This window comes from Falco naumanni, chromosome 1 (assembly GCF_017639655.2).
Source record: "Falco naumanni isolate bFalNau1 chromosome 1, bFalNau1.pat, whole genome shotgun sequence".
Classification (NCBI taxonomy): Eukaryota; Metazoa; Chordata; class Aves; order Falconiformes; family Falconidae; genus Falco; species Falco naumanni.
In genome coordinates this window covers 103,591,137-103,602,743 of record NC_054054.1, presented here as the reverse complement: position 1 = coordinate 103,602,743, position 11,607 = coordinate 103,591,137, and the positions used below count along the sequence as shown (strand labels likewise).

Here is an 11,607-nt window from a genome sequence, read left to right as displayed (position 1 = left end):
GGTTTTGGTGTTTTTCTCTTTTTTGCTGTGCCACTGCAGGATGCTTCTGTCCCTTTCCCACAATGATGAGAAGTTGCATCCAGCTGAACACTGGCAAGGAACCACTGAGAGCCGCAACATCTTGAATCACTTGGGCCGTTTGCTTGAGGGACGCTGGTCAGGGTTTGCAGATTGGTGTTTGTTTTGCACAAACTCCATAGCCCCAACAGCCACGGTACGGGAACAGCCCACGCATCTCCTGCAGGGCCCTTTCCAAGCAGACAGCTTCTGAGCTTTAATTTCCAGTTTGATTTATCGCTATGTATTGCAATGAGGGGAAAGCTGAATGCTTTCAACTGAGCGTGCTTGTTTCCTTTACAAGGGAAATTTAGTTGAAATCGTGGTGTTTGATGGTTGCTCTTGACCAACTCTAGACATGGTTCATGTTCGAAAATACCATTAACTGTTTTATTTAGATCTCAACAGTCGTATACACACTATAAGAAAAATGTTGGTATTTATGAAAATGAGTTTATTTTTAAGAGCACTTTTTTGGCGTTGGAACTGACGTTGCAATGCAACGTTTCCCGGTGAGCGGAAAACTTTCTATCCGCATTCACCGTGCTGAAGCCAAGTTCAAAGGATGAGAACAGCGATGCCAGCCGCAATGCGGGCCTGGCTGCACCCAGAACAGATCTCGGCGGTGGAATCCGTTGCGCGGGGCACCTTTGTCAAAGAAAGAAACGAACTTTCACCAACGGGGAAATGGTTTTGCTCTGAGGTTCGTTATTAAATGGAAAAAAATACATGGAAAAGGCAGGGGTTTCTGCTCCAGGGCTGCAGCGCGGGTTTGGGAGCGCTGGGACCGCCCCGGGCCCCACAGGCCAGGCCGAGCCGCCGCACGTCGGGAGGCCCGGCGCTCCCCGGGGCAGGCCGCAGGGGGGCGGCAGGCCCGGAGGCGGCGGGAGGCCGCTCCCCCCGCGCCTCCATCTTCCGTCCCGGCCCCCGCGGGGCGCAGGGCCCCGGCCGCCCCTCCCGGCGCGGGGCACGGCGGGAGCCGCAGTCCGGGGCCCTCCCCTCGGCCCGGCCCGGCCGCCGCCGCCGGACTGCGGCTCCCGGCGGCCCCCGCGAGGGACGCGCCTGCGCGGCCGCGGCTCCGCGAACAAAAAAACCTGCCCCCTCCCCTCCCCGGAGCGGCGCTGGGCTCTGCCCGACACCGTGAGGATAAGAGCGGGGCCGTGCGGCCGCCCGGGCCCATCGCCGTGCCCGCTGCGAGCCCGCGGGGAGACGCGCCCCTGGCCCGGCCCTTCTCCCGCAGCCCGGCGGCGCCTCGTCGCCTGCAGCCAGCGGCACCGCGCTGCCCGCGCCCGGCGGCGGGTGAGTGCGAGGGCGGGAGTGGGCCTGGCCGGCGCGACGGGCGGCACCGTTACCCCGCCGGTCCCCGAGGGGAGGCCCCGCGGCGGGGGGTGAGGGGCGGCGGGGCCGCAGCCGCGGGGTAGCCGGGGGTAGCGGGGTGGCCGGTCGCGCCGCTCCCGCCCGGGCCGGGGGCGAGGGGGGCTCGGCGCCGGGGGGGGCGGGGCCCCGCGCCCTTCACCGCCCCCTCCCCCGGGACCCCGGCCACCAGGAGGGGGGTGTGTGGGGGGGGTGGGCGCTACCACCGTGCCCCCGCCTCCCATTGGTCGGCTGGGCGGCGCGCACGTGCCGGAGCCCTGCGAGGGGCGGCGGCGATTGGGCGCAGGCGGGAAGGGGGCGGGGTGGAATATGCAAAGGAGCTGCGGTGGGGCCGCCCCCTCCCGGCCGCGGCCCGCGTGGGCCGCGCCGGTGCACGGAGCGGGGGGGCGGCACCGGCGGGTCCCAGCGCAGCCTCTTCCAGTTTTGTACTTCGTTTTCTTAACGTGTAGAGGCATTAGATATTTTTTTTCTTAACATTTAGTAGAGTTTAGTATTTTAATTTTTTTTCTTGATTTTTTTTTCTTAATTTTTGATTTGGATTTTTTATTGATATTTGGAGGTTTTTAAATTTTCTTAATTTTTCCTAAGTATTCAGAGGAGTTTAGGTTCTTTTATATTTCTTAACATTCAAAGGAGTTTAGATTTTTTTAAAAAAAAAATTTATGAACATCCATAGGAGTTTAGATTTTTTTTCTTAACATTTAGAGGGTTTTAGATTTGTTTTATTTTTTTAACATTTTGAGGAGTTTACATTTTTTCTTATTTTTTTCTTAACATCTAGAGGAGTTAATGAGTTTTTTTGCTTAACATTTAGAGGCATTTAGAGGTTTTTAATTTTTTTACCTTAACATTTAGGGGAGGATAGGTTTTTTATGTTTTTTTGTTAACTTTTAGAAGAGTTTAGATTTTAATATTTTTTGTCTTAACCTTTACTGGATTTTAGAGGTTTTTTTTCTTAACATTTAGAACAGTTTCGGGTGGAATTTAGAATATTTTTTTCTTAACACTTGAATATATTTTTTTTCTTTTAAATGCATGAGGTAAACCAGATGGCGTGAAGGGTTGTCCATTGTACAGCCCGGTGAGAGGCTGTCGGGGTCCCTTGTCCATCAGGGCATGGGAACTTTTTCCCAGGAGTTTGGCTGAAACTGGTCTTCTTTTGGAAAACGGATGAATTTGTCAGTTTTCCAACAAGAAATGACACGTTCCCAAACACTTGCTGGTGGAATTAGCTTTTATCTCTGGGCTCCGATCCTGGGAGGAGAGTGACTTCTGATGGGATGGGCATAAACGCTTCGATCCCAGGAGGAACACCTGTACCCGATGCTGTGGAAATGGGCGTGCTGGCCCGTTTGGTTAAAGACTAAATTAATTACTATAATGGGACTAAAGGGAGGAAAACACGGAGGGAAGGAGGTGACCAAGCGAAGGACCGGGTGCTGCTGAGGTGTGATGGGCCGATCAGTGCCACGAGATGCTGGTGCTGGGCAGCAAAGGGATGCGCCTCGGGTACCTCCTAACATAAATTGATGGGGTGATTATATATTTTTTTTTTTTAACTTTTTCCAAGGTGTTAAACTACAGAGGGGTACCTAGTGTGACTTTAGCTCCCTGTGGGAATGCCAGCGGAACTGTTTTGTTTGCCCTTGTGTTTCCTGTGACTCTAGCGGTATGGCACGGAAATCCAAAGGAGCAGCTCGTGCTAGCGAGGACATCAATTTCTCGCTCTGGAAAAGGCGCCGGCACTGATTTTCTTATAATTAAATAAATACCAAAAGAGTTTAGACTAATTCACTTCTCAAATATTATGAGTAAGTGTTGATGGACACACAGAACTAAAGTCATTGTTATTCGACGATCATGTTGACTAAGTAAATATAATTATGCTGGTAAAGACAGAAGTTACCAGGTGGTCAGGACTGCTGTGATTAATATTTAATTTTGTTTACATGATTTCACCATAATTTACGAATGCCTACGTGCTGCAGGAGGATGCTGTGTACTCAAAAGCTAAGTGAGTTGTTCCCCAGGTCTGTCTTGAGTACAGAAAGGGACTTTTACACTGATGGTTTCTTAATTACGTTCGCTTTTATATAGTTGCCTTGTGAGGTATATAGATACCACATTTTCATTTTATCTAAGATTTTGTGGTCTATAGGAATCTTTAGAAATGGTGAAAATCAGATTTAAATATCCCTTTGCAAACATTACGTGGAATGTGGAATGAGAGGAATCAGAGGTGCTTTTACAATAAGTCGCTGGAATCTTGGTTTACTTTTTTAATGGTTCTTAGAAGCAGTGGAGGTAGTTGCCATCTAGGCTGACTTAAGTCATCATGCAGTGCTGAGTATCATGAAAGTACCTAGAAAAATGGGGATTAATTATTGCTCGTTGTGAAGGGGGGGTCTCACAGCTGTGTCATGAACCGTGCTCCCCCCTACCCGCAGCAAGACGCTGCTGGTTTGGAGTGACTGTGCTGGGTGCACTGGGCACCCCGTGTTCCCTCTGACCTTGGTTCGTTAGTGCCCTTCTCCTCCTCCCCGACTGCCTGTGGTCGCAGACCTGCTCAGCTGCCCTGGGAGGGGTGGGGGGGGGAAGGCAAGCTTAAATCGGTGAGCACCGCAGTGGGGATGTGGGGCGGCGTGTTGATTTCCAGCAAGATGGTATTTCCGAGTGGTGTGATTCTGTTAATTAGAGAGGGATGTGGCACTCTACTGGCAGGGTTTGTTGGGGTAAGCCAAACATTCCATACTTGTTGATTCTGCTGCTGCCAGTTAAATCCCTGTGATGGGAGTGGGATTGACATGGTGGCAGTGAAAGTCCCAGCTGCCATGTGCCACGGCCACTGTGCTGCACCGTGGTGGTGCCAGGGGTGAACGGCACGGGTGTGCTCACCAGGGTATGAAACCAGCGAGTGCCACCCCTCTGTTCCTGGTGGCTGGGGCTAGAAGGTGCTGCAGCTCGAGGTTGGGGAGATAAACAGGTTTTTTAGTGAGCAAAGGAAAATGAAGGTTGACTTTAATGGTGCTGCGTGCTTTTCTGGAGTCGGCCACCCTGCTGCTGTGGCTGAGGCTGGCATGGAAGACAGCAGGGGTGCTTCAGGGAGTATGTGTGGAGGGAGAGGGGCAGAGCCTCCCCGGGACCTTACGAGGCTTCTTCAGGGCTGCTCTGCTGTCCTTGAGAGTCACTTATATTCATTTTTAGCAGGGGGTTAGTAGCCTGGGTTCAATCTCGGCTAAGGGCTGACATGCCTGTGTACGTGACACGGCTCTGGCAGATGTGCCCAGCTGTGTACCTCCAAGGGAGCCACCTCCTGTCTGGAGGAGCTGGCAGTAAACCAGAAGAGAGAAACCCCGATGGGTCTGGGTTGACTAAATGCCCTCCGGTAGCTCCGTGTTGTCTCTCCTTCCTGTTCCTGATGCTGGGAAGCTTCGCCTTCTCGTTTGCGGTGTAGGCTGTGAGCAGAGTGAAGCGCTGCCAGACCTGCCTCTGCCTCTTCGCTTTGGGTTGAGCTGGCTGGGACCGTCTGGAGCTGCTCCTGCCTGGTGTGGGACGGCACTGTGGCACTCCGTGTGGTTCACGGCAGCCTGGTCCTTCGCAGAGCTAACGGGGATGTTGCTCATCCAATTTGATTCATAATCTACACGTGCCAGATGCAGATTGTGAAGAACTGGCAATGCTTTTGTGAAGGCGCTCCCGGATCCTTTGCTTCTGTTTCTCTTGGGTTGCGGCTGTTGAAAATATTTCCTTTCCAAAAATCGTTATGTGTATCTGAAGGTAGGGATGCCGCGCAGCCGGAGCACCCTTGCTCTTAAGCTTCTTGTGTTTCGGCTACGTGTGAGCAGTCTAGTGGCTGGAAGGAGCAGAAAATTGTTGCTTATGGAGTTATTTGTATAATTTTAAGATGATCAGTGACATGTCTTGACAAGGAATAACGGGATGGCGTATGTCAGCTGCGAACGAACACTGGAGGATGCAGGTGGCAGTCTCCTAACCCTGTGTGCACCGTGGCTAGGGTGGATGGGTTACAGAAAATCAGGAATGCCGGCAGTGGTAGGTTTGCATCCCAACAGAGTTTCTGTGCTGCCTTAGCTGAGGACCATCAGACTTCATTTCCTCTGAAGCGTGGGATCGCTGAACTAAATTGTAGGAAGAAGATGATGACAGATTTTTAACCAAGATCTGTTTAGAAAGATTCATTTGCACTTAACAGCTTGTAAGTATTAATCTGGACAGTTTGGGAGGAACCAGCTTCTGCCCTTTGTCAGAAGGCCAATATTGGGGCAGAGTTAAATATGCTGAAATTGTGCCTTGGCTCAGAAGGCAGAGAAGCCAAGGGGTGAAAGCTGCAACAGCCAAGAAGCAGTCTGGCTTCATGAGATTTTTATTTTTTTTTTAATGATATATTTTCTTAGGTTTCTTCTTGTTCCAGCTTCATAATGAAACGTGTGCTTTTTTCCTCTGCTAGAATAACTGGTTTTCCCCAGTTAACAGAAGTGGCCCGTGGGCATCGAGCAGGAGCTGGACTTTGTCCCATAGGGAGCAGCACATCTTCAGTGGCGTGTAAGGATGGGCTCACGCAAATTTGTGTCCAGCTGTACTGCAGGAATGTCCTTTTCTATCAGCGTGGCAAGATTTGTTTTAGCGTTTGTTACGCTTGGTGAGGGGTCAGTGGAGAGAAGTATGCTTTGGCATTCACAGCTGCTTTTCTGGAGAGAATTCTGTCTGGAGAGCAGACAATGAATAGATGTCCTATTTTGGGAATACCCACTTGCTTTACATCTGGTAAAAAGGTAAAAATGTGTGCTATTGCTTATTAAGACTATGCAGAAATGCATATTCCTTCATTTTTATTTACCCCCTAATTTTCCATATGGGTTCTTTCTGTGCTTCGGTACCTGTCTTTTTTCATCAAGCTTAATTATTTTCTTACTTTTGCTTTTTGTGTGTCTAACAAGCAAGTCCTAGGGAGCATATCTGTTCCTGTTGGGTTTACCAAGGCTGGTGGGTCTGCCCCTTGGTGAGTAAAGGGAGGATGGAAAGGAACTGTGTCTTGTTTTGTTCTCTCTTGCCTTGAGTGTTTCTATTTTTACGTTCTTCAAAGTAGAAGCCAGCCAGAAACATGTGGAGTAAGACACATGTTGGTTTGATTTGGCATCCTGAAAAGCTGCTAGTTTTGGTCTTTGGTTTTCTCCTTGTGAAAGGAACATCCAGGGGGATTTTTAGCTCTGTATCAAGGTGACCTTCTCATGAGGCAGTACACTGGTTTTGGCTGGGATGGAGTTAATTTTCATCACAGTAGCCAGTATGTGGCTGTGTTTGGGATTTGTGCTGGCAGCAGCGTTGATAACGCAGGGATGTTTTCATTATTGCTGAGCAGCGCCTGCACAGCGTGGGGGCCCTTCTGCTCCTCACCCCACCCCACCAGCGAGCCGGCTGGGGGGCACCAGGAGCTGGGAGGGGACATGGCCGGGACAGCTGACCCCGACTGACCCAGGGGATATCCCACACCATATGGCGTCATGCTCGGCATATAAAGCTGGGGGAAGCAGGAGGAAGGAGGGGGATGTTGGGCGCGATGGCATTTCTCTTCCCAAGTCACCGTTACAGGTGATGGAGCCCTGCTCTCCTGGAGATGGCTGCGCACCTGCCTGCCCATGGGACGTGGGGAATGAATTCCGTGGTTTGCTTTGCCTGTGAGCACGGCTTTTCTTCTCTATCTCAGTCCACGGGTTTTTTGACTTTACGCCCTCCTGATTCTTTCCCCCATCCCACTTTGGGGGGTGGGCAAGCGGCTGTGTGGGGCTGAGCTGCCAGCTGGGGTTAAACCACAGCAGGGATGGCTAAATGCTGCATCCTCAGTACTCTGCCTGTGTATTTTGCTGAGCTTTGTTCGTTGCTACAAGCCTTAGGCAAAGGCTCATCTTGGCACAGTTAAGCTGAAGGATTTATAGGTAATTATAACTAATATTAACTGATGTGGAAGTTCTTTTTTAGCAATATGTGATTAAGATTAATAGATACATCATAAGTGATATTCTGGCAGCCGGCTTATAATTGTTCAGAGGATGGTTTTTAAATTGTCCTTCTTGTGTAGCAGGTTGGTAATGGGTAAGGCGTTACACTTTCCAAGGCTTTGCACTGGGGATTTACGTTGGACAGTGGTGGGGTCACGCACTTCCTACGGGCTGGAAAAGCAGCCAGGTTCATGGGATCTGCTGAACCATACCCTACTCTTCCTAATAATAAACACTGTCCCGGTGGGATGGGTAAGGATAGTGGAGAAAACTGTTGTCGGAAAGGGAGAAACTGGGAAAATGGCAGGGAGGGGGGAGAAATCCCCCACGTGTGACTTGGTGTCAAGTGGGTAGGAAGAAATACTCTTGGTGCTGCCATGGTGCAACAGGGTGTCTCTTGAATCTACGTGAAGCACTGAAGTGGCACTACGCAAGCTGGTTAAAGAATGGGTATCCTGAAAATACAAGATATTATGACTTTACAGTTTGGAAAGACTCTTTCCAATGTTGTTTAAAAAAGTAGACCCATGATAACTCAACCGAGCTCCTGATCCAAGTGTGATTCTGAGGTACGGAGGCTGTGGCTTGATGTGCAGCAGCAAGGTCACTTGGGGTGTGCTGTCCTCACCACGGAGCCAGGACGGCTGTCTGCGGGGCTGTGCACTGAACCAAACTGGGACCGGGCCCAGTGAGGTGCTTGTCCAGGGAATGGGGAGGAGAAGCTCCCTGACTGGATTCACTGTGTGCCTGTGGGTCAGGAACCACCTGCCAGGGACAGGAGCAATTCTGCATGGGGGAAGACTGCCTGAGCTGGTGCTTCTCTGATGTGCTTGTGCATCCACAGCCTTCAAATGATGTCTGGGATTTTCTTTGCTTTCAGGACCCAGGTACTTCTGCAAAATAGAAAATAAATTCACTCTTGTTTTTATACAGCATGATTTTTCACCTAGCATGGGGTCGGTGCCTATGTTTGTGCCACTGCTGACTTGGAAGGTGTTGAACTGGTGCAGAACAACTGCATCAGACAGTGAGCAGAGACCGGGGAGAGAGGGGAAATGTGTAGTTATGTTCTATTTCATCTTTAATATCGGATTGTTAAGATACCATTTTAAAAAGTCTAAAAGCTATCATGTTTAAAATCACTGTCAGCATCCCAAATCTAAAGGAGTTCCAAAGATGAGCTTGAGAACTCTTACTGCATTTCAAGACATCATGGCTCAGTGAAGACTGATTTATTTACATCTCATCATAATCTCCTGCACTGGGGCTGGCTGAGCCCCGCAGCAGCCCTCACAGGGCTGTGCTTGTCTCGGTGGCTGGAAAGATGGTGGTAACACACCAGTGCTTCGGCTCCTGCATCCAGGCTGCCTCTCCAACCTCCCCCCCACACCAGTAGGCTGGGGGTGGGCAAGGTCTTGGGAGGGGGCACAGCCAGGACAGCTGAGCCAAAGCGACCGACGGGATATCCCATACCATATAGCATCTGCTCAGATATAAAAGCTAAGAGAAAGGAGGAGGAAGGGGGACATTCGTTATTTATGACATTTGCCTTCTGGAGCATCTGCTCCGCACACTGGAGCCCTGCTTCCCAGGAAGTGGTCAAACATCGCTGCTGATGGGAAGTAGAGAATAACATCTTCTGTCTTCCTTTGCTTTTTTGCACACATGACTTTTGCTATTGCTTCATTAAACCGCCTTTATCTTGACCCAAAAGGTTTGTTTTCCATCTTATTCCCACCCCATTCTGCTGAGGAGGGCAGTGATGGAGCAGCTTGGTGGGCACCGGCCATCCAGCCAAGGTCAACCCCCCCCTTCTCCATTTTCCTGCTGTATTCCACAACCTGTAAGCAAGATGCCCCTCTTCCTCTGGAGGTTAACCCCATCAGCCTCTGCCTCCCCATCCCCAGCTGACCCTCCCTTAGTTCACTGAAGGAATCGCCGTTATTCAGCAGTTAGCCCTTTATAGTCACTCCTGATGTTTAGCTCCTTTCCCAGGTGCTGGACCTGTTCGCCTGCTCCTCCGTGTCGCAGGTGCTGCTCTTCCAGCCTCTCATCACAGCATCCCCAAACAGCTGCTGCCGGTGCTGCTGCCGGTGCATCCAGAACACAGTTTAAAAACTGTTTTAACCTCGCTGGCCTTGTGCCTGGAGAGCCAGAAGGCTGCTGAATGTCCATTGTGAGCTTGCCGTGATCCTAGCTGCTTTTTCCCCTCCCCCCCGCCAATTTGTTACCTGAAGTGCTGTAGATCCACCAGAAGAACAACGCGGTGCCATTTTTTTGTAGTGTAGGCACATATGATCGCAGGCAGCTGCCCTGACTTGTCAGCACATCCAAGAGGATACACATCACCTTGGAAAACTGGAGCCATGTCATGTGTCCAGGTTCTACAGGAGCAGCAAGCTGTCCCATCGAGCCATTGCAAAATGTCTCGTTTAGCTGAGCTGTCTTGACTTTTGAGGTGATTTTTTTTCCCCAAGACTTGTGTGTGGAGTGGTAACAGTGACATCTCTACCAGTTGGTTCTCTCCTCCTCCAGACAGGTTATTGCTTTAGATACGTGTAAACGTAACAGGTTGCAACACTCCGATAGAAAAATGCGCTCTTAGCAGCTGCTGGAACTTGGGTCTCAAGATACTCATTCTTGTCTGGACAGCTCTGCCAGCAGAAGCATAAAAAAAAATCCCTTTATTTTTTATATATTATATATATAAAATAAGATTATTAGTTACGTCTTAAGTTGAAAGTGTCCTGAATGACATACGGAAAATAGGTTTAAATCTTTCTTGTGTCACTGCTGAAATACAGTTTTTAATTTTAGCACCTTAATTGGGACTATTTAGCTTTGGCGTTACTTCTACAACTGAAAAATAGGAGAATAAACCCGTCACGTTGTGGTTACTGATGCTGTAGTGTCTGAGGCCGTGGGTTTAGGGCAGGGTGGCGGTGGCTGGTTTTGAGCTAGTTTGTGATAATTATTATATAATTCTTATATAATTAAAAAATAAATAAAAATAATATAATTACAGGAAGGATTGCTCTTATATTTATGTCAGATCTATGATTTTCTATTTTTTTTCCCCCTGAATGTTAATGCTGGTCTGTTTTGCTGTGTTTATCCAGACTGCTGGAGTTGCAGGCATGCTTAGAAGGAAAAATCAATGTAAATGCAGCTGATCGGTTAACGTGCATCTTTCTAGGCATGCAACTTGCAGTCTAGTCGTGGCAGAGTGTTTTAACTTTGGAAAGTTTACCTCCTGCTTTGGATGGAATGGCAGGAACCATGAAAGAACAAAAAAGCAAGCGCTTCCTCCTGATAATTGACCTGTATGTTGGGTTGCTTGTGTGTGGTGGGGTGTTGGGAGGGTCTTAAATATTTTTATTTTCTTCGCTTGCTTAAGAGAGGTTTTTGTTTTCTTGCACTGTTGTGTGTCTCTGAACAGGTGTTTTTTTTATTTATTTCATTTTATAGGAGGAAAATGGCTCAAATTACTGCACCAGCATCGTCCATCTGTAATGAGGGCTCCTCTGAAAACAGGATGGTGGTTACGTTCCTCATGTCAGCGCTTGAGTCAATGGTTAGTAGAGCAGTCACACAGCTGCTCCGTAACTCTGTCTTGGTGTGTGCAGCATGACACTAACGTATTGCTTCCCACTGGGAAGCAGGGAAGGTGTAATGTTTTATCTTTACCTTATTGTGTGCTGTGCAACCAGGTGTAAGTCTGGCTCTTTGCTGATGGAACGCCATGCTAACAGTCTTTTCAACAGTCATCTTGTTTCTTGTTTTGGGGTGGTGGTTTTAAAAAAAATTGTCGAATAAACAAATGGGAAATATTTGTTGATCGCTCAGGTAGACTGTGGTTGAAAGGCAAGAGTTCTGGTCTTTGTCATCCATAACATAGAGTGAATAAATGGTCTTGAGGCTAATGCCTTGTCCTCAGCTGCTGTGCTAATTCAACAAAACTTGTTCAGGAATTAGTTATCTTTTTTTTTTAAAGCTGGCATATAACCTGTTTTGTAGAAGTTATTTAATCACTGTGTGGTTGACCAGGGCTGTGAGTAGAACCGCCTGTCTTGTTTCATTAAAGTTGAGACACTGTCAAAGGTTTGGTTCTTTAAAATTGTTTTCTGAAATGATAAAAAATTCTTTTTAGCGATGAAAC

At 48.9% G+C, this 11,607-nt stretch overlaps 1 protein-coding gene across 6 annotated transcripts in view; it reads left to right on the top strand.

Moving 5' to 3' along the window:
- Positions 1-1,137: 1,137 nt before the first annotated feature.
- GTF2I (general transcription factor IIi) overlaps positions 1,138-11,607 on the top strand; it is a 78,378-nt gene continuing 67,908 nt past the window's right edge. For 3 of the 6 annotated variants that reach the window (XM_040613429.1, XM_040613447.1, XM_040613438.1), the window contains exons 1-2: positions 1,138-1,356; positions 10,917-11,022. In XM_040613429.1, coding sequence (XP_040469363.1) covers positions 10,924-11,022 — 99 coding nt within the window. In that variant the 5' untranslated portion in view covers positions 1,138-1,356; positions 10,917-10,923. The remainder of the gene's footprint in view (positions 1,357-10,916; positions 11,023-11,607) is intronic. The other 3 variants (XR_005830710.1, XM_040613421.1, XM_040613415.1) reach the window with 1 other exon arrangement.